General features: G+C 35.5%; 1 protein-coding gene across 3 annotated transcripts; it reads right to left on the bottom strand.

The window, feature by feature from the left end:
- Window positions 1-8,591: 8,591 nt before the first annotated feature.
- LOC120633632 (mothers against decapentaplegic homolog 4) lies at window positions 8,592-27,108 on the bottom strand. 3 transcript variants are annotated; one of them, XM_039903906.1, is made up of 14 exons: window positions 26,957-27,108; window positions 25,824-26,062; window positions 25,277-25,445; window positions 23,646-23,855; window positions 22,516-23,028; window positions 21,613-21,732; window positions 19,897-20,043; window positions 19,415-19,519; window positions 18,036-18,166; window positions 17,095-17,186; window positions 16,106-16,274; window positions 14,749-14,875; window positions 13,618-13,762; window positions 8,592-13,102 (listed from the first exon to the last, which is right to left on the bottom strand). In XM_039903906.1, the coding sequence occupies exons 2-14, from the start codon at window positions 26,058-26,060 to the stop codon at window positions 13,033-13,035; spliced, it is 2,235 nt and encodes a 744-aa protein (XP_039759840.1). In that variant the 5' UTR covers window positions 26,061-26,062; window positions 26,957-27,108; the 3' UTR covers window positions 8,592-13,032. The 3 variants fall into 3 exon arrangements, with proteins under 3 accessions (XP_039759840.1, XP_039759841.1, XP_039759839.1); XM_039903907.1 differs by having other exon boundaries at window positions 21,613-21,720; window positions 25,271-25,445; XM_039903905.1 differs by having other exon boundaries at window positions 25,271-25,445.
- Between the last annotated feature and the right edge of the window lie 548 nt (window positions 27,109-27,656).

The following is a 27,656-nucleotide window of genomic DNA, read 5'->3' on the forward strand; positions in this document are numbered from 1 at the left end:
ATCAAATAATACACTACTAGGTACGGGTACTCCGATGAGAAAGGCCGCCGTATGCTGTTGGGCCAGCTATAAGAAAGAAATGGTTTAACAAGTCTGACACCTGAAAAGCTTTACCTATTTTTAAATCAAATACCTTTGCCATAATATTTACTTTTAAAGGGTTATTTAAGAAAAGTTCGTGAACGTATAGGGGTTTTGCGGATTTTGAGAGTCCAAGGAAAATTAAACGGTACATAGGATAATTGCGTTGAGTACCAACTCTATACTCTGCTCATATATTATTCAGAAGATAACATCGAAAATGATGGCACATATAGTAAACATATAAGTTTAGTGTATAAAGTATTTTATAATTACTGGTATAGGCCGAGTAACACAACATAAAAAGTATAGATAACGTGGCGCATCACTAGATTCGCAAATAGTTTTATTTCGGACGCAGACTCACGTTTGCTCACGGTTTGTCTGTCTTACCACTCATTAGAAGCCAGGTCTTTTAATTCACAACCTTCAATTTGACGAAAAAAACTCAAAATAACCTTGCGCCGGCATAAGTTTATATTTAGCCAGATTTAACCGCGATTAGGTCTTAACACTGAAATCATTTCGGATGGATATGATTCAGTTATTTGGTTGAAGTAATAAAATTAAGTTTACAAAAAATACCTACACAAAAAGATGACTTGCTTGTACCTATACTATAGCATCCATACTAGTATTAAAATCCAAAAGTATCTCTGAGTTTGTTTATTTGTTTGTGACAATTTTCACCTCAACAACTGAAACGTCCTTGTTGAAATTTAGTGCAGATCCTGTGTCAGACAGAGGCTACTTTTTAATTGTGAAAAACGAACGGTTTTGGGATTTTAAATGTACCAATTTTAATTTGTTTATTTTATCATTATCACCATCTCAACCCATTACCCGCCCACTACTGGGCACAGGTCTCCTCACAGTGAGGTTAAGGTCATAGTCCACCACGCTGGCCCAGTGCCGGTTGGCGGACTTCACACACCTTTGAGAACTTTATGGAAAACTCTCAGGAATGCACGTTTCCTCACGATGTTTTCCTTCACCGTTGAAGCAAGTGATATTTTAATTGCTAAAGACGCACATAACAATATGCGTATGTCGGTCTTTTATTTTCAATAGGGTTGTCAATCTTGTCATAAGTACACGACAGCAAGTACACGACGTAAACACTTAGAATGTTGGGGATTCGTTTGTATGGAAAAATCAATATGCTTATTTTTATATAATATTTTTACAGGGTGATTCCTTATGAAATATATTTTGAAATTTGTACATGTTACTTCTAATTAACAAAGTGTATTCACACATGCAATAAAAGTCGATCCAAGAAATTAGCTTTTGCTCAAGTGTATAGTTATTGAGACAAAATTCCATAAGCAAAAACTTTTGTAGCCGGAATAGAAACCGTTGTGATTACAAAGCAAAATAAAATCTTCTCAGATTGCGGACAGTGAAGTCTTTCACGCCAACGATTGTTTTATTATAGTTAGCTTTCATAAGTCTATCTATCTTATTGATATCATGCCTTACAATCAAATTGGATATGATTATTAAACATTGCATAATGGCTGTACGGTGATATACTTTTGCCTGTTCCCTACGCGAATCAATAAATCAAAAAAAACTATTATTGATTTATTTTTAATGATTGACATTAACTTTTCAAAGTTTATTTCTCATCTTTTGACACTTGCAGGAGCAGAAGATAGAGTTTTTTGGGTGTACCAATATTTCCTAATCAAATGATTAAAAAAGTTGGTTAACTTATGTGTAAAAATATTCGAAATAAACAACATTCATTTCATTCATTTTTTGTAGCACTTATTTCATTTATTCATTCATTCATTTGAAGTCGTATTTTTCAATTATAGACAAAGGGTAAAAATAATTGCAGGGTTTTCCCGCTGATAGGTTACACAAGGCACGGTTTGAATAGAAGCAAGCGTTAGTCCAGGAAATTCCATGTTATACAATGAATATTAAGATATGTATTAGTATATTTATTTTTTATATTTATCAATAGTATTTTTGTATTTGTGTAGTCTGCTTTATGTATTAGTATGTAGATATTTGTATGTATTTACTAAATAGTGTACCCCACCATTCGTTTTCTTTTTAGTTTTCCTAATCCTGGCAGAGATCGCTACTTAGCGATAAGGCCGCCTTTTGTATCCTGCTTTATTCTTCATGTGTTTGTTCTTTTTTTTTTGTCTCGTTTTTCTGAGTGGTGTGTAAAGAGTATAAATAAAATATTCATTGTTATAATCGCTTAATTTGTTATAATCCGCAAAAATATCTGCGGTTTTCGCGAATTAAAGCAAATTTAGTCGAATATTCATAATTGAAGTATATCCATACATTCAACGTCCTCCTAAATTCTATTCGGTTGAATTTATCCTCAGAAATAGATAACATATCTAGGTAATCAAGTTTAATATCGGTCGGAAATAGCACTTGGCAAACCGACAAGGCTCGGACCGGCTGCGGTGGCCGCTCTGTGGCCGCCGAGTGAGTCAGACGCATCTGGGTACCCGACTCTAGGAACAAGCTGCATACCATGATACCCACTGCTTTAGTAACTACCGATCATAGGAATGCCCTAGATTCAATCTCTTCGCGGGTTTACATGCCTATAAAGTCCAATAACATCTAGTTATTGGACCTGATGACAAGCAAAAAATAGAAGATCAGTTGTAGGAATATAGTTTTTGTATTAATTGGATAGAAGCAGGCGTTACTTTGCGGAAATCCATGACATATTAAGAAAATTAAGCTTAATTTGCTATAGTCCGCGAAAAGCAGGAGAACCTGTATGGTGCTATTTATAATTTCTTCAATCCTTATACCACAGCCAGAGCTTCGGCAATGTACCCTCAAACATATCCAGAAACATTTTCAGATTCTCCTGCATTCGCGGACTATAGCAAATTAAGCTTAATTTTCATAAGTTTTTGTTTGTATTTGACACAAACGAATTCTTCTACAACAAAATGTATTCGATGACCAAATGTAGATGCACCTACCTACTGTAGTTTTCGAACTATTTGGCCAACATGAAGTGCACTTGCACGTGGCGTTCAAAAGAGTACACACCTAGTTAATCTGATCAACTGAATTGATTGGCGACTACCTATTGTATGTAGTAAACTCCATGAACTACTCCAAACTGTTTAACGTACACCTAAGTCTCTGTTCGGTTTTGTTGTTTTCCCCCGACTGATTCTTGGTAAGTTATGATGCAGTTTAACACGGTATAGGTTAGGTTAGGTTAGGTTAGCTTACCCCTAATCGCTTTCTGCGAAGCATCACGCAGAACACTGATCGTATGGCAGCAAATCTTAACAGACCTCGATGGAAGCCTCAGCTCACCAGACCAGACATATAACAAAATGCCAGCAATCCCAGGATCTCCAATGTATATAAATAAATAAATATACTACTACAATACACACATCATCCAGCCCCAAAGTAAGCGTTGCTTGTGTTATGGGTACTAAGATAGCTGATGATTATTTTTATAAATATAATACACATATACTTTTAATATACAGATATACAACCAGACACTGAAAACATTCATGTTCATCACACAATTATGAACCCACGGCCTTAGATATAGAAAACAGGGTCGCTGCCTACTGCGCTTACCGACTGGATAAGACCCCAGCGGTTACTACTACGCCAGAGAGGTCTATAAAAGATTTGTAATACATATGTTATTACGGCTGAAGCCTACTTCCAAATGCAATAACTAAAGAGTGACTGGACCATGTTCCATAACTAGGTTCCGCAATATTTTTATACATAGCTATCTACTCCTTAAGAGTTTAGACGTAGCTTACTCTTATATCTGGTGGGAAGATTAAAGGAGCGGTGAATGGATGTAGCCGGGGCGAAACTCTGCAGTTCGTTACGGAAGGATTGTTTTTCAGACGTGTGCCTGACATTTGATTGAGCACTCGTCCCGAGATTTCGCACCTACAACAAAATAAAAAAAATCCAAGGGCTTATTTGTATTGGATAAAAAGTAGTTGTAAATTATGACCGACCTATAAAAATAACGTTTGGTAAGCTGTGGAACAAGACGGTCGTAAAGCGAAAAGATGTAAACAGGGCCGACCTCGCGCTAAAAATATGCAATATTTTAGGAATATTCCAGCCGCGCCCGCGCCTCTGGTTCAACCTCACTTACAATTAATTTTACCGCAGATTTTATTTATCCATCACACAATAACTCTTTTTTTTTAACTATTGAAATATCCCGTGCTTTAACAGTGATGGAAATTCTTTTGAGGAAGCCTGGATTTCTGAGAGTTCTTCATAATATTATCAAAGGCGTGTACAAATCCGCACTTGGACTTAGTGGACTATGGCCTTAACCCTTATCACTCTAAAAGGAGACTCGTGACCTGAAGTGAGTCGGTAATGGGTTAATGAAATTATAAGATTTTAATGCACGCAATTTTTGTTTCCAAGTTTAGTCTTAGAAGAAGTAAACCTTCTTGGGGTGATGGTATCCGAAGACGCAAAGGTTTCGTTATTTACGTTAGGCGGTAGACTGGCAACTGCGAGTTTACCGCCACAAAACAGTATTATCCCATCCTCATCTGGTGACAGAATGTCCGCATTATTCGCGGGAATTACCGATACAATAATAATTTGTTAAGTTACTTTGGAATATTAATAAAATGTTTTAATTATTATTTATTATACTTATTTTAAAAATTCAATCTATTAAAATATCAATATATGTTGGTATTATTTATTGCACTTATATATAGTGCCGTGTGTTGACGGCAGACAAAGTCCCGCGGGTATTGAGGCGACTAAGGAAATGTAACGCAGAATGAGCTGCACACCCTCCCGTTGGGAGTGGCTTTAAACCCAGCAATGGTCGGGCAAAAATTATGACAAGTTTTTAGTAGAAGTCGACTAAAAACTTGTCATAATTTTTGCCCGTTTGCTTGTCATAACTTGTCATAATATGTTATGTTACTAATACTTAACAGGAATGCCCTACGATTGTAATGACATTAAGCAGAAATAAATCTTACTCTTTGGTGTTTCTTATAATTAAATGAACATTAGACAGGAGTGACCTACTAAAATTTATATTTTCTACTAAGTATTTTAGTTGAATCGATTACAGGCATATATTTAATGTAGCGCCTACCGAATAGACTATTTTTGACTTCATAACGTCATAGGAGAGTGAGGGCGATTGACCTCCATTCAATCTCGAGTTTGAGGTCATGAACCATCTGATACTTTAAAAACTGTATCATGATCCGCAGCTAAGGACGTCCACCGCTGGGCATTGGTCGTTTGCCATTTTAGGATGTGCAACCAATCATTGTTAAGCTTTTGACATCTGGGATTAGTGATGTTTTGATGCGTTTTCGGTTCGATTTCTCATCACAATATTTAATTATGGATGAAATTTTGATCGATACTTTACTCTTGGCCAACATTTTATATCCAGGCAAAATTTAAATAATATAGGCCTAATTGACTGACAGAGCCTAGGCCAGAATTAAGAAAAAAAAAAACAATTTATCGGTCAACAATTATAAAGGTCTGCGATTGACTAGAGCACGTTACCGAAACATAAAACCAGACGAAGTGTTTGTATTCTCTTTGACTTTATAACACACCCATTGGCATTTCAAATATGTCTTCCAGGAAAAAATCTTCCATTTGTTTATCAAACATAATTAAAATAAAACTACATTTTAGAGGAATAACCTTTATATTCATTTGTTTCATATTTCATACTTCATGCTCACTCTTAAACTATGCACTTAGAGCTACGTACACCATACGCGGTATAATCCTCACAACATGACAAAATTCACGACAAACTTGCGACAAACGTACAAAATAATATCAAGTGTCGATCAGTTTGGTCTCCAAAGTCTGTATAAAAAATTCACTCCGAAGAAACATCAATAGTATTTTATCGCTATGCGAATGCAACATTTCAATTGAACATGTACTAATTAACCAGTTTGTTGTGTGGTATTTTTAATCATACATCAACATTATCATTTTTAAACTCTTACGGACTCGGTAAATAAAATACTACACCTTTGCAATAGAAATTAGAAAAATTCTGAAATTTAAATTTTTACCCTTGAATTTTTTTTTACAAGCACACCGATTCTGTCATAACAAAAACCTCCAAACTTAAATAAATAAACAGGTTTAAGACTAGTGCCTATCGTTTTGACAATGTTTCCCTTGGAAAAGGATAACACCACGGTCTTAATTTAATTTAGATTTTTGTGTCCCGGCAAACTAGTTCCATAATCTTAAAAATATAGAACTATTTTAAGACTTTTAAAGAAAATATTTGAGTTAACGTGTCACACCCTTTTGTTTGAAGTTATGGAACTTATAGTCAGTTGGCCCCTATGAACATACAATAAATTACCGCAGGCATGACTAGACTCCTGCGCACGGACAGTTGAATGCATTGTTTTTTATTTAATGAAATTTTGAACTTAATTCAATCTGCCTATCCAAAGGGGCAATGCTGCCAGCATCTTAGGAACTGTGCCTCGCTGCGGTGGTTTCGAAGACGTTTTAGATTTTATTTAGTTTTACATAGTTTATTTTAGGTTATATTTATAAAATAAATTGTTAAATCTATGTATATAGTTAATACTTCCATACAAAGGTGTATCATTTTTAAATACGAGACCGCGAATGTCCATGCATTAACAATAGTTACAAAAATCCATAATCTATATTCTGATAACTGTCATATTAGATTAAAATTGTACATTGAATTCTCGTTTACTATAAATAGGGGGATCCATTCCAATAAATACGACACGCTTGTTTTTCCAAGAAGTTCCTTTATACTTTATTTGCCATGCTTTAGGTTCAGAAAGTAAATCATAAAATATACCATAATCCAAATAATCATCATGCCTTTATCCCGAGAATCTACATCGAACTTTTAAATTCAAATAGAGAAAAATTAATAAGTTGGAATATCGATAATCAAGTTTAGATTACAAAAAAAATTGCGCCTGTATCACGAACTATACAACCGGTAATACCCCCCAAAATGGCGTGCGTATTTATTGGCCCGCCCCGTAAGAAATGACTCAACAGCGCCATCAACGGTAATCCCAATAACTGTGGTATGTAGAATTTGACAAATATTTATTCAAAACATTAACATCATTAAAAAACCTTACCACTTATTAAAATCTAAAAACCCTTTGTATCCTTTTTTTGATCACTATAAAGAGGTATTTCCGATATACGTTTATAATTTTTTGAAAAAACTTCTTACAGAGAAATTTACGAATACTCAAACACTCGCTGACTTTATAGCCACTGTCGCAACACCTCACTATATTAGTAATAATATTATAAGTAAGTTGTACTATATACAAAAGTCGCTCATACAAAATCCAAACGTATTTGGTAACAAACGTATTGAGAAAGTAATACAAAAAAAAAACAATAAATAAAATTATTTGTGATGATTGTCCTCTAAATAGGCGAAATAGTAATCACTGCTAATAAACTATTCCAAATAAAGTAGCCATAGAAACGTAGATAAAACTTGTCATAAAAATGCTTAAAAGTAGGTGGGACCTACAACATGTATCCAAATATCTTTAATAAAATAATCAATCAATAAAAAAAAACTCAGAAACACTAACTTCACTAACAGTTATCATAATTCAACACAATAATAATTATATAAAACTGAAAAGTAATAATAATTAAAGCGAATCTGACGCAAACGAAAAAAAAAGTCTTAAGTAATATCAAAAATTTCACAAACACCACATACATTTATTTATAACCTTAAAACAGTTACTCTCGTACACAAAATATGTCATTTACCTTATAAACTATATTTTTATTTACGTTCACAGATATATCTATTAGTGCATTATATCGATCTGACACGCAATTCCTAACTTACATTTCTATATTCTTTTGTTAGCACATCACAGATCATCTTATATTCCAGCGGGGTTGCGCGAATTGTTCCCATTCATAAAACAATTATTATTTTGTCTCTAATACTCAATTATAACTTTATTTTAACCTTTGTTACGTTTTAATTATTATTTTAATCCTTGGATCTTCAGATGAGTTCATTTCATTAATTATTTTATGTTGGAGAAAAACATAAAATAATTTACCATTTTTTTCTTCTAATATGCATCCAAAGCAATCTATCAACTGCTTTAGTGTGGAATGAAAAATATGTTTATTTATTTATTGTACTCATTTATCCTATTGTACTTTAATATTTGAGTTGGTTATACACATTGTGTAGGATAACATGAAAATCTTAAAAAATATTTCATTACCTTTTCTCTTATATATGGCAACACAAAACGTTTTCTCTCTTATTGCTAAATAGACTTGATTACAAGAACGTTCGCTGTGCATTCCCGACTTCGCTTCCTAAATAATCAAATAGAATATTTTATTCACAAACATGTATTTATGCATCAAATATTTCATCCTAGAACTCTACGACCTGTGCACGTAGGTTCATTTTTAAATTATGTATATATGGAAATATTTCATAAAATTATTCAAAGAAATATTCATGTCCAGATTTATTTAGGTTACCTGGTTAATTATTGTTTTTTAATTCTAAAAATACAATATTTCGTATTCTGCACGTTAACAATACGTAAAGTAAGAAGTATTACATAGCATTCTGTTAAGTAGATAATCAACTTCACAGAATCACAGCTTCAATAACGCAGTCTATGTTTATAAATTCACGCAACCCCACTGTCCAGGCACATCCAGCTAACAAAATACAACCTTCCAACATCTCATAACGTTCCCTTAAAAATAAACTTTACCTCTATCATAAATTACTGCAATTAGGTATCTTAACTTAATTTCATAACTTAGCTTACAGTACCGAAAGCTAATTCCTATTTGGCTTCTTTCAAGTTGAACTATAATTATGTCTTGCTATAATATAATCTAAATTATTTAAAAAATGGCTTAATTTGGTATCGCTGTTATTATAAGGCTGTTTTCACACTGAAGACAGTCAGCATGTTAGTATTTTGTATTCAAGTTACTTTTTACCATGTATCTTTAGGTACCTTTTAACAAATTTGTCCGGGACATACTTTAAAAAAATAAAAATATGTCCCAGACGAATGTGGCCCTTGATTTTTTTTTTTGTAAATCTTAGTGTAAATTTCAGTCAGGGTTAAACTATAATTTTTTAATCGATGATGAAAGTTCAGGTTTTGACAAACTGGCTGATAGTCAGTAATAAATCATGGTTTTTTTCCGTGTGAAAACGGCTTAGTTATCCGTATATATCTTAACAAAGGAACAACTCGACAAATGTCTTAAACTTTTGAGCAAATAGTATTGCCCTCAGAGTGTATAATATATGTATGTATATTATGTTTTATATAACTAATATCTTACTTAGTATATTTAAATAACTCGTTTGAGTCGCGTCCGGGCTGGCTGACTGGATTGTCTTTATAGATAATTTATAGTTTTTTTACAGAGATTTAATAGCGTATCCGCTATTTTAGTATTAACTATTAGTGTCATTCAAATTTTTATATTTATTTATTACAGTGTATAGTAACTTTTTCATCAAATCAAGTAAGTTAACCTAATAATTTCTGTTATTCAATAAATAAAACATACATATAACATGTATGTTTTATATATACATAGAAATCGTTCCCTACAGGTATGCATTTGAGTTGAAGTTCAATGTTTTAATTTTGTATGCTATTTAATTGCATAAGAAAACTATATTAAAAATGAAACCATACTGTGAAAACAGTATTAAAACTGACTGTCAAGGGAAGCAGAACTAGTAAACAATTGAATTGCCTACCCAAATGATGAGTTGGGGTGAAGTGAAAAAATATCGCTACCTACCGCATTCATCAATATACGATATTGATAGAAAAAAATCGTTTTGCTACTTTAACCTCCTATCTATTTCTGGGAAAATTGGGATTCCCCTCATAAAGAAAACTGTTTGAAATCTAAGCGGTAGGAAGAAGATTATTTAAAAATTGAGTCGACTGTCCTATCATCATTACTATCATATCAACCAATTAACGGTACTCTACAGGGCGCGGATCTCTTCCCGCAATGAGAAGGGTTTAGGCCGTAGTCCACCATGCTGGCCCAGTGCGGGTTGGTGAACAGTCCATAGGGCTAAACAATCACCGGCATTGGTTCACTATGGCCGCTAGTCAATCTTTTTTTAATCCGTAACGCCAACAGCACTAACGATGCATTGTTTATGCAATATGATCGAAACTCCGGACGCGACCTAAGCATATTTGTGAAAAATATTCATACTGAGATCTCTTTAATATTTACTTTGTTCCATCTCAATACTGGTATATAACTATTATATTATGAATATTATTACTGATCTAAATATTAAAAATAGACAATACAAGACATAAATTATTAGTTCACCTTTTTTTATAAACGCGAGCGTACGCGCCTTTTATTACAATGTGCAGTTTGTTTCCATTCCCTTTTTATAGCCTTAACATACCTAAGCTATGCAAAAATATCTTTTCTAAATGGGTCTATTAATGTTGATACCCTTTTGTTCACATTCGTACAATAGTATTTTATCTCACGAAGCGACACGCGTTTTTGTTTTTAGGTACCTTTTGTACGAGCATGCTACGAGTGTGTGCGTAGTACGTAAGTACGTAGCGACCAATACACCCGTGTTTAGGATTGAGAACTCCCGCGCTTTCACACACATTAAATCATTGGATTCCAACGAGCAAAGCACCCGTCGCTTCGTGAAATATTATAACGATACAATTTCAGTTGTACAAAAATCCTAAATTGAACAATAACTAGTCAATATTATTTCCTTTATGTAATCGTATCACTGAAATAGAAGTACTATTCAACTCTTTAAAGTTTAAAGCGTGCAGTTCATACGTGCATACGTATCAACATATACGCATAATTAAAAAATAATTAAACTTTTTTGTTCACGTTTTATGCACAAAGACATGATAGCAAAGATGGTATCAACATTAAGAGACACTTTACAAGCATAAATAACAATTTAGTCAACGGAAGACAAACTAAAAGAAATTTGGAAGACGAAATTTATCGAAATCATTTTGTTAAATTTACTCGTAAAAAATAAGTAACAATTTTTTTTAAATCGATTGCATCCGATCCGGATATGTATCGATAAAATGTATGAAATGTGCTTGCAATATTTTTGGAATAATCCGATACAAAGCTCAATCATGCATTATATGCGTGGGACGAAAAATTTCATTCAACATATACTGAGGAAAACATAATTTGACACCTTATATGGTTGACACCATATAAGGTGTCAACCATATAACCCTATACCCAAATTGTTAGTAGATACTTTCTTATAATCTCAACGTTTTATGGCACACTTTTCATACAGTTTATCGGCATCTAATTATTTAATAATACCGTAATCTTGAAATAAGGTGTTGCCAAATCATATAATAGTCCATCTTTGTACTTTACAACACTTCACAATCCAATAGCACTTCACTAAACAAACTTGCACATTTCACCTGGTTCAGAGATCGCGTCACCACTCAAGGATAATAAAAAACATTGATTGGTGCGACGTTACGGTATCTTTGTTTACTATAAACGAAAAACTAACACTCAATATATAATCCTTTAGAAAATCTACCTATGACCTTGACCCGTTGATGTGATGGGTGAATTCATGGATTGACTGAAAGATACAGATACCTTAGATATTCCGCGTTCGTAAACTCAAATACGAATATCTAGATTCTACCGGTAATTATTATTAGTTTTAATCTCACCAAACTCAAGGTCACCAATATCGTCTTATAGCCGCTAACATTGTCTTTTTATAGTGCAAAGTCAGCACTATATTACACACTTCGTCATCAATAGTTTGATGAAAGCTGCAAACCCATTTTACAATATCTATTATGATTTGTACTAATGTTACAACTTTAATTCTACAACTACTCTGGCACGACTGTATATATTGTTAAGTGACACAGTATTTAAATGGTAAACAGTCAAAGTACCCGTCGGTAATGACCTTAATAATATGTTTTACCACTCCACTCAATTATAATATTATGACGATACCGTAATGTCTCACCATGTAAGATTATAGCACTAATTTCTTATTACGTCACTACATAGAAATCCATTTATTCTTCCATAGACAATGTGTATAGAAAGAGAAGGGTATTCAGGAGAAATGAACATATGGGTTAACTTAAAATGGAGGACAAAAACAACATTATAAATACAGGCAAAAATTATTGATAAAATTATGATATGAATTTTAAGTTTGTAAAATCTACAGTCCATTGTCTAATAATATCATCAAAAATGTATCTTTTTAATCAATGACCTGTTTTTTTAATAGAGCTGATTAAATTACTGAAATGGGTGGTGGGACTGTGAAGGCATGTAATTCCTTGTTTTTAATAAATTCAAGTTAAAAGAAGTACAATTTTGTTCAAGTACAAAGTTGTAGATTGCTTACAGTATTCTGTTGGATTTCTTGTAGAATTCTATCAGAGAAATATAATAAAGCAAAAACTGTATGCAATACAACAACCTAATTTAAGTGTCAATAATTGACTATATCATCCAAACCGAAACAAAACTGCAACTACGAATTGGAACGATAAATTTGACAGTTCTCATGTAAGGCGAAAAATTTATTAACATAACAAAAAAATTTAACGTAACAAAAAAAACGCGTTATTGTGATTTAAATGTCATATCAAAGCTAATATTCTTTTGAGATCTTAATTCGACACAATTTCGACGTTAAAAAACAACGAACTTAAAACGAACAAACAAGGACGAAAGATTGACAAATGGGAGGAAGGAAAAGGATGGAGATTGTTTTGAGTAGTGTACAACGAAAGCATTCGCCAGGTGGGCGATGCTAGCTCGAAGGCCTCAAAAGAAGCCGATCAACTCCTACTCGATGCTTGTCCGCGGACCGTCGATCGGCATCGTGTGCAATACCTCGTCGAGAAGTTGCAGCGCTCTGGAACGAAGGCAGGCGATAAGCGAGATAAAACTTTATTACTATATAGAATTGGATTAATATATAGAAAAACATGTCTATCGCTTGAAACTATAACATTGGCATTGTCGAAAACCTACAAATATTGTTTTATCTAATAATCTAGGAGAGTTGCAGTTGCAGGATTAAAAAGGTCAATAGTTCAAACCTAAGTCCGAAGTTACCTTAAGGATATGTGTTGAATTTTAGGTAGGTTAACCTTTTTTACCGGCGGCTTTTATTCGGCAGGGCTTCTTTGTGATAGAAGTGATATGATATATCTAACTTATCTATGATATATTTATATCTAACTTATATGATATGATATCTTCTTTGATAGAAGTTCCTCAATGTAGGTTGAGGAACTTCTATCAAAGAAGAGTTTGAGAAGAGATTCCTCTTCACAAACGCACGATGTATATATGTGTATGCTTATAGTAATATCTTAACAGTTAAAAAAAAATATCCGATACATAGATAAATTTAAGGGCATATACCTGTGCAAATGTACTTCGACCCAGCAGGGTGTCTCTTTGATGGAAGTGCGAGGGTAGTCCGGGCCCCAGCCCTTCACGAAGGACAAACGCACAATGCAGAGCCGTCGTAGGTCATCCACGCCGATACCGGCCGCGGCTGATAGACCTGGTAAGTAGATTTCGATATTTTACTCATTGTTGCCAAAAATAGAGCTAAATTTGATAGTTGGTTGGGAATCCAAACATGTGGCAAAGTAATAAACATGGACAAACGAGATGGGAACGCGAATCATGATCGATATCCACCCATAACCAGTCTTCTACATGGCAAAGATCCTCCCGTTAGAATTAGAAGGGTTTAGGCCGTAGTCCACTGCGGTGGTCAGATTGGTAGACTTTATACACCCTTTGATTTCCGCACTATGTTTTGCTGCACCGTTAGTGGTATTTCAATTCAATTGAAATTCATTTACTTCAAATAGGCCTACTTCGATATAAGCACTTTGTAGTGACTACCGCCGGTTCCGAAGGCAGATTCTACCGAGAAGAAACCGGCAAAAAAAACTCAGCAGTTGCTCTTTTTCAACATCAACTGTTTACATTTTACATTTTTAATTTTAACATTCATTTTTCTATCTTGTGAGAGATGAAAGCAGAGCCGGATGCTTCCAAGCAACCTTGTCATTAAGAAATTCATCAATTGTTTAGTTACCTCGCTTTAATAAATAAGTTTTAACATATTCTTTAAACTTATGCATCGGTAGATCCAAAAATTACCTTAGGAACAATATTAAAAGCGTATACTCAATCTCACAAATGACTTCTGTACCTTTCGCAGACGATATGCAGATGACACTAATTAATAAAATAAATCTTGTAAGTCGACTGTTTATATCCACTTTTTGTTTATATAAAGTAATATGTTGTCTTACGAGTACTATATTATTATAAATGTATTGTGAAGCTACAGTAAGTATACCTATTTCTTTAAACTTCTCGCGGAGGGATCCGAGTGATTTAAGTTTATATATCGGTCGTACAGCTCGATTTAGAAGTTTAAAACGCAAATAACTCCAAAAAGTTAGAAGTTCATGTCACTCCCGAAAGGGGAGTCAAAGTTTAACCTACTAGGCTATCATAATGGCAAGTTACATTTGTTCATGCCGGGATGTGCGGGTTGTATGTGGCCTGCGACGGCGGCGGCTTGTGCGGCGGCGGCGGCTTGAGCGGTGCGCGCCTGTGTTTGCATTTGACGGTGACACTGTCGCAGGTCGAACACCTGGAACAACACATATGGTTTAAGATCTTTATTTCTCAAAAGAATTACAAAAAATTCGCTTAGTTGAGAAAACAATAAACTTAAAACTAAAACATGTTGTGAGCGTACACTACAGAAGGTACATATAAATCTATAAACTATAATCTATAAAGCATAACTTAATGCAGCATAAAGAAATGTTCGTACAATCGGGTAGTTCCACAAATATTACCGAGCAAAAACATACGACTTAAACAAAGATCATCGTTTACTGGAAACGACTTATACTGACATATTATTTATCAAATAGAATTTCATTTTTTTCTTAAAATAAATGTAGATTTAGCTTCTTTTAAATCAGATGGCAGTTTATTATAAATCTGCGCTCCTACAAAAATAATATTTTTGTTGCCATAAGTATTGGTTCGAAGTTTGTGATGCAATAAGAGGTGACGTGAGAAGTAACTCGCCTTTCCCCCACTCCATAAATGTCTAATAATGTGTGCCATGTGGTGACGGCAGGTCAGAAATCAGTAGTCACAACCCCTGATCAACACACGAGTGTCATACGCGGCGGCTAAGGGAATATGACGGAGAACGGGCAAAACGTCTTCTGTGTCACATCTACTGCGATCACCAAGCTGTCTGCCCAGCGAGATAATTGTGGCCAAAACCTCACGTTGCTTAATACCCGTTTTCACTAAATCTAGGAATCGCCTTAACCGGATGCCCAGTGATTTAGGTGATTGGTAGAAAAAAAACACGTTTCACGAACTCTTATCTAATGTCTAACGACGTTAGGCGCCGTCTAAAGTTATCAAACCGATTCGTTGGATCCTAAAGTTTAGGGGACTCGTAAACTACACTTGACAGATGGAAAAAATAGTTATAGGTTTTTTTTTTAAATACCATACGAAAAATGAAAAATATGATAATACAAACACAAATATACACTTTGTGGTAAGAGCCATAACATACGACTAACCTCTATATCGTTAAGTTATATGAGTCGTAGTGAAAACCCATTGATAAAATCTTTTTTTATTACTTAATTTATTTAAAAAGCCCTATTGGATTAATAAAATATCACATTCATACTGCTTTTTCTCTCTGACGCCACCACTAAACGATCAGGTGGACTCAAGAACCGCCAATGAGTTGCTGGTATATAGGGTGTTGTTTATTCGTACCAAATCCAGGGTAGTGGACTCTGCGGAAGGGATATTTGTGTATACCTGAAAAAAATGTTACCTTAATGCAAGCAGAAGGATATATCTTGTGCACAGCGTCCCCTGGAGCTCTGCCTGCCTCCCGGTCGAGGTAATAAGACTGCACGAACACTGAGTGATCCGAAAGGCATCGGAGCCAAACATCGCCCTCGCCGCGTAGATCTAACTGGACGCCTTTGCCAATGTGAAGCCTACGAAGAAATGATGAAATATACAATAAATTAAATATGTAAGAATTTCTGCTTTATTTTTTTTTAATCCACCAAGAGGGAAGAATTATGTACAGTGTAATATAATTCACGTTCACAACATAAAGATCTTCCAAAATACGCTATCTACGTAAATTTCGCTCTGACACGGAAGCGTCCTCAGGAGATGGTCATTTTACGGCGTACAATTGCTAAGAACAGTAGATATTTTTATCTGCAATCTCAGTAGGACTAGCATGCACGCCACGCGATAACTATGTCTACCCGTTACTCGTATTCTATATAGATTTAAGATAGATAACGTATGCACATAACTCTATCTCTGGCACGCATGCTCGCCCTATTGATATCGTTAGTCATGATGCAGCCTAATATGATAGGGGGTTAACCCGTAAACGGTTTGTACGCGACACCGTACCGGAACCCTAAACCACTTAACGGCACGTCTTTGTCGGTAGGGTAGCAACGGCCTAAACCTCTCACTCGACCAGACCAGTGAAAACTTAGAAATTATAAATTTCCAAATGCCCCTGTTGGGGATCGAACCCGGGTGACCTGCACTCATAGACTCACCTGATAACGACTAAACACATCGAAAGATGCATCGTTGCAAAGATACCTTCACTTCATTCATGCACAAAAGCACTGCCTACCCTAAAATTGATATATAGCTCGTATTGGAACCCAATGCACGCCACTGAACATATACCCCCTACCATAAATATCTTACAAAATACGCTCTCTACGCAAGATTCACTCTTACACCGGAGCATTAATATGTACAAATAAAAATACAACTCACCTAGCTCTCTCACTCTGTTCTGTCCTATGGACATTACTTAGAGCTCCTAAACAAAATCGGTTTCCTCCAGAGGGATCAACGTAGCCGTCAACCTAAAATACATCACAGTGTTAAAAAAACATTGTAAAAACCCAATATTTTCTAGGAGTTACAATATATAATATATGTAGCCTATTGTCCCAGTTTTGCTAGCTGGCTAACTGGTACTTTAATGGGCTCTTTTCCAGATAATAATCAAATTGACCTGAACCTGCTTTCTGAGTTCAGGGCCGTTGGTTCGATTCCTACAACTGGCTTATCATGTCTAATTGCAGCCTGAATAAAAGGCAAGTATTTTAATTTTTGAAATCGCTTTACAGTCCCAAATATATAAAACACTATCTATGAAACACCGAAATATGATTTTAATAAATCATTCAGGCGAGTTAAGTTGTTTGTTTTTGGGGGAAAAAATACTTACCTTAATATTTTTAAGGCATTCTCATCGTTAAAGTGCAAACCGTAGCGATGTAAAATAGTGAATTCATGTAAAAAAAATAATTGACTCGATTTGATAACTATACATCAAACCACTCTATAAGCAAAGCAAAAGATGCGATAGATACCTATGCCTCACACACAGTTCCAAACAGAACACGTGCGATTTGTGACTGATACTGTGACAAAAGTATCTACTGCATATTATGATGGCGCAGTGGGCAGCGACCCTGCTTTCTGAGCGCAAGACCGAGGGTTCGATTCCCACAACTGGATAATGTCTGGGTGTTTATATGTATATTCTAAGTATTTATGTATATTATTCATAATAATATTCATCAGTCATCTTAGTACCCATAACACAAGCTACGCTTACTTTGGGGCTAGATGGCGATGTGTGTATTGTCGTAGTATTTTTATTTATTTATTTATTACATTAACAATGAGAAAAGATACCAACTCACAGTAACATTGGGCCTACTGGAGGGAACTTTGAAGGTTTCGCCCACTTGAGTGTCCAGCTCGAAGTACGCCACGGAACACCAGTATTCAGGGGCGGGTTGACTTGATAGTAACCCACCGGGATTGCCATTATCTAGTACACAATGTTTTAAAGATAACTCACACAGGATTTTCGCTGTAGCATGATTCGGATGACGTTTGCACTCAAGAACAGATTAATGCGCAGCGCAACCTCAAACTTTTTTCATCATGTAAGCAAATTTATTTAATGGAATATGCTCGGAGTGAAGGCGCATCATAAGTGTTATGTCCGGTCTATTAAAGGAGCTATTGTAAATCCACAGCTGTGTAGAGGGTTCTGGTTGTTAATACACCCAATTGTAGTGTCTGCAATGTGGTCGAAGATATTGTACATATTCTAATGGAATGTGCCCGGAACGAAGATTACCGACGACAGCATTTTAATAAGCTGATTCCGTTGTATGTATATTCTAAGTATTTATATATATTATTCATAAAAATATTTATCAGTCATCTTAGTACCCATAACACAAGCTACGCTTACTTTGGGGCTAGATGGCGATGTGTGTATTGTCGTAGTATATTTATTTATTTATTTATTTTAACAGTGTGCTGGCGTACCCACATTCAATGACAGCAAGAAAACTGTTGCGATTGGTTGGGATTGGTATCGAGAAGAGACAATAACAATTCCTCTCTCGATGACAGTCCTGGCTACTGCTGTATGTAGTACTAGTACTGTATGTAGTTATACGTAATGTAAAACTACAGAGAGGCTTATTCGCCCAGCGAATCATCTCTTAAAATTAGGACTAAAAAAAATATCTCAAACTTAAACTTTATTTCACAAAAAATAATACGATGTACAAAAGGCGAACTTATGACTCAATACCACTACTTGGTTTATGCAAAAAAGATATTGGTTAGTGCCCAAAGTTGATCTTCAAAAGATCTTGACATTGAGGTTTAATGGAAGTGGGAAGTTTGAACTCCCCACTAACACTCATCACTCAACCCCTATCCGACACCCCAAGCCTCTCTCTCTCTCTCTTGCGGCCTCTTATAATCTAAGTTACTACTTAGATTATAAGAGGTATAAGAGGTATAGAGAGGTAGGTAACTGTAGTTTTTTCTTTCAAACTCGACATTTATCAGACTCAATGCGAGCATTGGTATTAATAAGTATGCCAGCTCTGAATTGTCATGATACATTGACTTAAGTACAGTTTGGTTTTGTTTACTGTATTTATAAATTTATTAGTTTCTATACAATAAATTTAAAAGAATACTGGGAGTATTGGCATAGTAGTAAAGCATAACATACCCGTAAAAATCAAACAGTTATAATTATTATACTCACAATAATGATGATGATGCGCGGGCGCATCTACGGGTACGGGCGGGGCCGCTGGTGGGGGCGCCAGACTCTGCGTGTATGTTAATGTGTTGTTACCCGTCCATGTACCTGAAACGATCGACTATTTATTGACCTGGCTGTGATGTGTCCTAGACATTTAGTTGTCAGATTAAATTGACTAGTGCTATATAGGGATAGGGATAGCATTATTATAAATCTGCTATCTAAAGATTTTGGATTGGATTGATTGATTAAAATCGGGCGACTGAAACTAGACCAAAAAAAAAAAAAAATTGTCTCTCAATTGACACTTCTCAATTTATTTTTATCAAAATATTAACTAATTAATTGAGTTATAAACTTAGCTGCAGTAATATAAATCTGAAGTGGTTTGGTATGACCAGGGGGAACCTGTTCCGCTGAGGCTTCGCAGGCATGGCCAATATAGCAGTAACTGGCAACCTCAGATGCGATTACTGACTTACCCTGCTGATGCTGAGTGCGATGCGGTAATGGACTCTGCTGTGGGGCAGGACTAACAGCGGGGAAGCCGTTCTGCTGAGGCTCAGTAGGCATTGCCGCTACTGCGGTCACTGGCGACGCTGACACCGCTGATACAGCTACTGATCCCGCTGGAAACAGATTTTTTTCATTGGTGATCTCTTAAGTAGACTTTGCAGCACGGATCTATTTACGTTATCAGTGGTTAGTTTACAGTAACACCACGAAATAAGTTTCGGTCTTTGATGCTCGACTTGGGAGCGATGGGCACCGGGTCTCGTTAAACGGTGCCAGCAGCGTCTCACACGAACCAACCTTCCACAACAAAGTTTGACTGTATTTCGGCTGATTTAGTGGGATATGCGCCCTTCAGTATAGACAGACTTTAGATATAATTTGGATCGCATTATCGTAGTGGTTGACGTAAGGTGAACCCCGAAGCACCGTTGCGAGAAAGGTTTATAACTTCTCCATATGCTCAAATACAAATTCAAATTCAAAATTTATTTATTCATGTAGGCCTATCACAGGCACTTATGAAGCGTTCATACATATATGTTTACATAATTGTAATTGTCATAATTTGATGGTGATAACTTTATTCGTGAATATAAACCTAAAGCTACGAGGGTCCCAAACGTGCCCTGGGCTAAGAAGAGCCCACAACAAACTTAGCCGGGTAATTTTTTTTTTGGTTATCACCATCTCACAGCAAATTAATATTAAGCTATGCAGTTAGAGCCATACACTTTTTTATTGTTTAAGTAATGCTTAACATTATAGCAGGATTTTTCTGTAAGCTTACATTTTATATAAACTTTGTAAACTAAGTGAATCTTTCATAATATTTAGTGCGATTACATATGCGGCAGTCAAGCAGTCAAACTTTTTTATCCTTTGTCCTATTGTGGGAAAAGCCTCCTGTCTGATAGAAGAGGTATTATAAAAAGCTTGACCCTTTTCCTAATCCCAATGGCTTTAAAGAAGAACATATGAGTCAAACGTGCACTGCGGCTGTACATACTCTACGAGACACGTAGTTAGAATGACAGAAATAGCCTAGATACACAAATCATGACCGGCCCGGATATCACACCAGAAACTCGTGATCCATAGTCAAATATACTAAACGCTACACCAACGAGGCAGTTTTTCTACCTTTGTCTTTACTGGTCTTTTTGCCTTGTGGGAGGCTTTGGCCGTGGCTAGTTACCACCCCACAGACAAAGACATGCCGCTAAGCGATTTAGTGTTCCGGTGCGATGCCGCATACATTAGGGGAATAACTATCATACTCCCTAACAGGTTAGCCCGCTACAATCTTAAACTGCATCATCACTTACCACCAAGTGAGATTGCAGTCAAGGGCTAACTTGTTGTGGAATAAAAGAAAAAGAGACGTAGTTAGAATTACAGCACTGGACTAATCATACATAGGCAATTGTTAGTCCGGATATTTGTTTATTTATTAAGGACACTAAAAATACATATATACAATATACAATAATAAACTTGTACAACATTTTACACATTATATGTATATCGATAACAACTGACCGTGACATTAAAAAAAAAAACATGAAAAATATAGCAAAAAAGAATCCCAGGAACAGAGATTTCATCTCAGGAACTCGTGATCTGTAGTCACTTACATTAAATTACCTAAAATTCCTAACCTTACCTTAAATTCTAAAGCTTACCTGGTAAAGTTTGAGTCATTTGTGTGTCAGCTGTGGTCTGCTCGGAGGTAAAGAAAGTGTTGTTCGATCCGTCAAGCAACGGCGTTGTTGCACCGGGTGACATACTGACTGGCATGGCAGCTGAAAACACTCAATACCTATACAAAATGCGAATTTATTACATTGTAGTCAGTGGCGTTCACTTCATACATGCACAAAAGCACTGCCTACCCAACATTGTTCCTATAACTCGTTTATGAGTAGGATTTTTCCATTTTACGCCATCTTTCCGCGTACCCTAGTGAAAAACCCGGTGCACGCCACTGATTGTAGAGATTAACGGCAGGTTTTTCGAAAGTTGCCACTTATGGAACTTTTTTTGAACATACACATAGTAATTTTTTAAATCAAGAAACATCTTGAATAGCACTAATAAATGCAAAAATTCGCACTTAATTAACGAAACAATATATGGAAAACTTAAATGTTAAATATGTTAAACTAACTTGTTTAACAAATATTCATGAACTAGTTTACTTCGTAAATATTGTGCATGTATTGTGTGTTGTGTTTGGAGAGTTAAAAATTATGCACGTTTGAGGGTATCTTCTCTCTAATCGACTTAAACATGTAATATATAAAAAATATGTTTTACGTTTTTTAACCGCACATAACACATGTAACACTTATAGTACAAATAAAATAAATGCATATAAAAATTGCTATTGGAAAAAGATCAAAGAATTCTAGGGGATTGTGTAAAGTATATACTTTAAATAATATACAAATGCCATTTAAAAGGTTAGTTATCGAAAAACCTGCCCTTAACATAACATACATAATAGGAGAAACATAATATAAATGGACGACAAGACATTGCCATAATAATCAAAAAATATGTGCAAAATAAATATAAAAGCTTACAATGGTTCATTCTTTTGGGCAGCCACATCGCACGCGCGTCCATAGTATCAGGCGGTTCTAATTTCGGCGCTAATATAGCTCTCTGCTGTGCCATCGCCATTTGTTGAGGACTCGGTATCGACATGCCCTGGCTTATGTTCGGCATCTGAGGCGTTCCAGGAGACATCTGTGTAGGAGCTGAGGCCATTCTAGGCGACGCCATCTGTGGCACGTTCGTCCCCATCTGCGGAGTTCCCTGCCCCATTTGAGGTGGCCCTGGCCCCATTTGCGGTGTCCCCGGCCCCATCTGCGGTGTCCCCGGGCCCATTTGTGGTGTTCCGGGACCCATCTGCGGTGTCCCCGGTCCCATTTGCGGTGTGCCTGGCCCCATTTGCGGTGTGCCCGGCATCTGGTTCGTTTGATGGTTTATCATCGCGCCAGGCGAGTGCACCATTTGCGACGGCACCAAAGGCGCTCCCGGTCGGATCGGCCGTGGTCCGTGTGCGGAAAACATATTCGCAACGCCATCTGGCGCTATGAAAATAAAAAGAATGCAAAAGAAAATAATTAGCATGCATCAAAAAGTTGCAAATCAATAACACTCAAGGTAAGGAAATTAATAGAATAAGCTGAACGCAAACATTACGTGACGCCGAACGCAAAGCATTTTTATTTAGTAATTCAATTAATAAAGTTCTGGTGACGTCATGAATACGCGCCAAACGCATGGCTTAGAGTTTAGCTCAATCTATTTGATATGCATTCAGCTTTACAGTTCGTGCCATTAAAGTTGAACCCACGGTAAAAATTTATAAAGGTGCGGAAGAGTGCATTTTACGGCGTAACCCGGGCTCCCCGTAGTACACAGCACAACCAGTTGAATCTATAGAAAGACTTCTGTAACAAACTATAATAAAATAATATTTTCTTCGTTTCCTTCAGTAGGTATTCAACTTTCTTGGCGAGAACTGAACTGCGTGAGTAAAAACATACTTGTAACACGTAACGCGACGCATTAAAATGCAACGCGTTTGTAAACAAAACTAACTCTATTTGTAACACAATTTGATTTTACTTAACATAATATGTTGTTCCACATATTAACAATCATGTTACAAGTAAGTTACTCAAAGTACGAATTGAACGCTTACTTTGCCCTTGATTTATAATGATATTTGTCGTTTGGAATTGCTGATGATGGTGTTGAATGTTGGAGTGGTGATGCCTTGGGCTGGTAGCATGGTGCTGTATGGTAACGAGCTCGCCTGTGTCCATATCCATGCCGTTTCCACTGAGGCCTGCCGTATACTCATCTTTGACTAATCTGCTAGGCCCCGACTGTAGTGTGAGCCCGGAAAGATCTAGAAATATAAAAGTAATTTCATTTTTTAAAAATTGCATACTAATAATTGACAGACCGACCACAGACAGAGCAACTCTTTGCAAGGCATGCAACGTACCGCTCTGAGGTCCACTTACTGAGGCGTTTAAGCCTCATGGGCCGGCAATGCTGCTATCCTAATACTTTAGGTTGTTAGGTTAGGGCATTCCAGATATATGTGATGCATATGTGTAACAAAGAAGCAAATGCCCTTAACACTTATTCATGGATTATCAACAATGTATTGTTGTAGTACAGTACTTCACAGTCTGACAGCGTTAATTTTAACTGCATGTAAACTAATTAAAGGCCAACTCTATAATCATAATCATCGTCATATTAACCTATTACCGGCCCCTGTCTCTACTTCCTAGGGTCAGTGAGAAGAGTTAAGGCCATAGTCCACCATAGGCCAAGAGTCTAAACTCCACCAATCCACACTGGGCCAGAAGTGTGGATTGGTGGACTCGACACACCTTCAAGGACATTATGAGGAACTCTCAGACATACAGGATTGCTAACAATTTTTTCCTTCACGATTGAAGCAAGTGATATTTGATCCTTTACACAATTAGGAAAGCATTTTTTAATATAAATAAGAAAACCTTCATACAGATATATAAGACATATGTAAGACCTTTATTGGAGTATGCTTTCCAGGTCTGGAGTCCCTATTTTGTTAAGGATATAGAAATGCTTGAAAAGGTTTAAAGACAAGCCACTAAACTGCTAAGAGAATTGAGAAATCTTTCATATGAGCAAAGGCTTGCAAACCTGGGACTCAGCACCCTCAAAAGTAGGCGAGAAAGAGGCGAGCTCATTGAAACTTATAAAATATTAAATAAGTATTACAACATTCCACATTTAGAGTAAATATTTTCAAAAAAGAGTAACCCCAGATTAAGGGGCTATGGGCTCAAACTTGAATATCAGCAGGCATCGTCTAATCCTTCCAAGCACTTTATCAGCAATAGAGTTATACAAATGTGGAATGCCTTGCCTGAAGATGTAGTGACTGCAGAATCACTGAATCAGTTTAAGAATAGACCGGATAAACATCAAAAAGACAAAGGCGCAAGAAATGATATATAGACGCATCAGCGAAAGCTGCTTAGTCTATTATATAATAATATTTCATTTGGTTCTTCTTCTTCTTGCGGCTCAGGTTAGCCTGGTCCCTGTTGTCCCTTTGACCGGTTACAATCTATTGTGCCACTGCTGTCTAGATCTCCCAGCAAGCATTGGTCTCCCAGCAAGTCAAAAATTCATTTGATTTCAAAGATTTTATTTGATTAAAGCACACATAACTTAAAAAAGTAAGAGGGAGAACTCAGCACACACTAGGCTATCATCTCCACTACTTTCACTCTATAATATATTAACTTAAATACTAACCAATACCTGGAGACACAACTCTCTCGTAGTGATAAGGGTTGACGCAAACCGAGTCACACTTCAGGTCAAAGGCAAACTGGCAGAACTTGACATGTTTCAACTCATTTTTATGTAGATCTGGCCAGCGCCATATTCGAGCGTAGATCACATGTGGGAAACCTTTTCGTCCTGCTACCTAAAATCATACAGAAAAAAACTAGATTCAAAATTGAGATGTGTCACTCAGCCATTTTATTTTCAGGAATATTTATTTTTATTTGGATGAAAACTATGTATAAATGATAGTAATGTAGTATAAATTTAGTTTTCAGTGTTTACTTCAGTTCTAATCAGTGGTGACAGTTGCAACCAGCCTTTTGGCTTAGTTTAGTATAAATAATATAAGGATTTCACCATATTATGTAAAAAATGGCACTATGCTGATTATTATAGAAAACTGTTAAAAAGCTAACACTCACTGTAGAATTTATTAAATAAACTTAATAACAACGCAAATTAATTATTGAGCTGTATATTTATTGTAATAATTAAGCTTTATGATGAACTCAATTACCTGTAAACGACCATCTAATGTGCGTTGTATTGTAACACATTTGCTTGGATGAGCACCATTTGTTGTGATAGCTGTGATCAAAGAATCCAGTTCATCTCGCTTTTCCTTCAACTTCTTGACTAGTGACTCAATTGCTCTCTTTGAGAAGCCTTCACTCTCACCCCCTTGCCTGTGGCACATCAGGGAGTGCACTATACTAAGGCAGGCATCTGCCGAAGTTGGTGCTGTTGTGTTCATGGCTGCCAAACATCAAGGAACATAACATTGTAAAGCTTAAGAATTTATTTGGCTGAACTTGATAATGAAAAAAATCAATCAAGGAAGGCTATATAAGATTCCTGTTCCTGTTCCTATGACCAATATGACCAATAGGAGTGATCAATGAAAAATGTTACAAAACTAGGAAAAATTATTCTTTTGATAAGTTAAAATGATGTATGATGAAATTATTCCACTTTAAAAGCTCTAAAAAGTCTGAGACAGCATATATCTCTCATGATCTACCTTTAAAGGTTGATTCATACACAGACAAAGTTATGGAGGATGGGAAAATTACTTTTAGCAAGCTGCAGAAAGCTAAAGGTAATACTTTCCCAGTTTAGGGTTTAGTAATGAAATAGCATAATCTACAATATTACATATATAACTACATTAAATAAACTGACAATCCAGTTACTCCACATAATGGTCCACTGGATTCAGTACAATCCAAAAATTGTTCTCATTAATTATTCCAGTAGCTAGTAGTATTATAGTGCTGAATTGGAATTTTGATATCTTTACTTTATTGCTAGGCATTAATTTTAATATTAGCTGGATATTAAGCCACGGATATTTATTTACTTGATGATTATAATCCCAATTTTGTAAACCATTATATCCAAACGTTTAATTACATTTTTACCGTATTAACATTCTATTTTTATCAATTGAATAATTACATTTTTTATTTACCTTTATCTACTTATGAATGTCAGTTTTATTAAATCTTGCATTCCACCTAAAGAACGTAAGTCTTATTCAGTTAAGTTACAATTGATAATTTCTAAGTAATAGATTTTTAGAAAATAAAATAAAATAGTCAGTTGCGTTTAATATCCGATTAACGAGCCCGAAATTAGTAATGTACTTACCTGCTTATTAACAGAAAAACTGTCCCAATTTTCATATGTAATGCACTTAATGTATAATTCTAAAATCATGGATTTATTATGAAAATTGATTTCCTTTATTTCGAGATGAAACCAAAACAGAACACGACATTTTAGCAATCCATAGTGCAATGATAAAACTAGTGTAGTGAGTACCAGAGTGAAATGTGAATACGAGTGAATAGTGTTGCTTATTCCATAATTGTTTATGGTAAACAGAAAATAATGATTATTGACATCAAGTGACACACATTTGTGTAAAATCTAAAGATTTGTAAGTAGTATGAATAAAATAAAAAAAAAATTGTGAGTTGTGACAAAGGAGCCAGCTCAGTGTACAATAGCTGCGCATTCAAAGGTGCTAATCATCAATCGATGCTAAAATGCACAGTACCGTTTTGATTAGGGTGTGACTAATAGTTATAAATTAATTATAAGGATTTCATGTGGTGAAAAAACAACAAAAAAAATGCTCTATTTTTTTTACTTTTCTATTTTACTTAATGAGATTACTTAAGTAACTGCGCCCTTTAATGAATAAGAGAATACAAATAAATAAATTGAACTAATTTTGTTGAATATCCTATTCAGGTATTGTAATGTAGTTCGTTTAGCTTCAAACATATTTTTGCGTTCAAATTTAATTACCAAATAATTGGGCACATAATATGCGAAAGAGTGA

Source organism: Pararge aegeria, chromosome 22, assembly GCF_905163445.1.
Source record: "Pararge aegeria chromosome 22, ilParAegt1.1, whole genome shotgun sequence".
NCBI lineage: Eukaryota > Metazoa > Arthropoda > Insecta > Lepidoptera > Nymphalidae > Pararge > Pararge aegeria.

Coding starts and splice junctions, on each gene's coding strand:
- LOC120633632 (XM_039903905.1), bottom strand. CDS start 26,060: ATGAACACAACAGCACCAACTTCGGCAGATGCCTGCCTTAGTATAGTG. Junction 19,520..19,896: donor TCGCACTCAGCATCAGCAGG/GTAAGTCAGTAA, acceptor CGATCGTTTCAG/GTACATGGACGGGTAACAAC. Junction 16,275..17,094: donor GAACAGAGTGAGAGAGCTAG/GTGAGTTGTATT, acceptor ATTTCTTCGTAG/GCTTCACATTGGCAAAGGCG.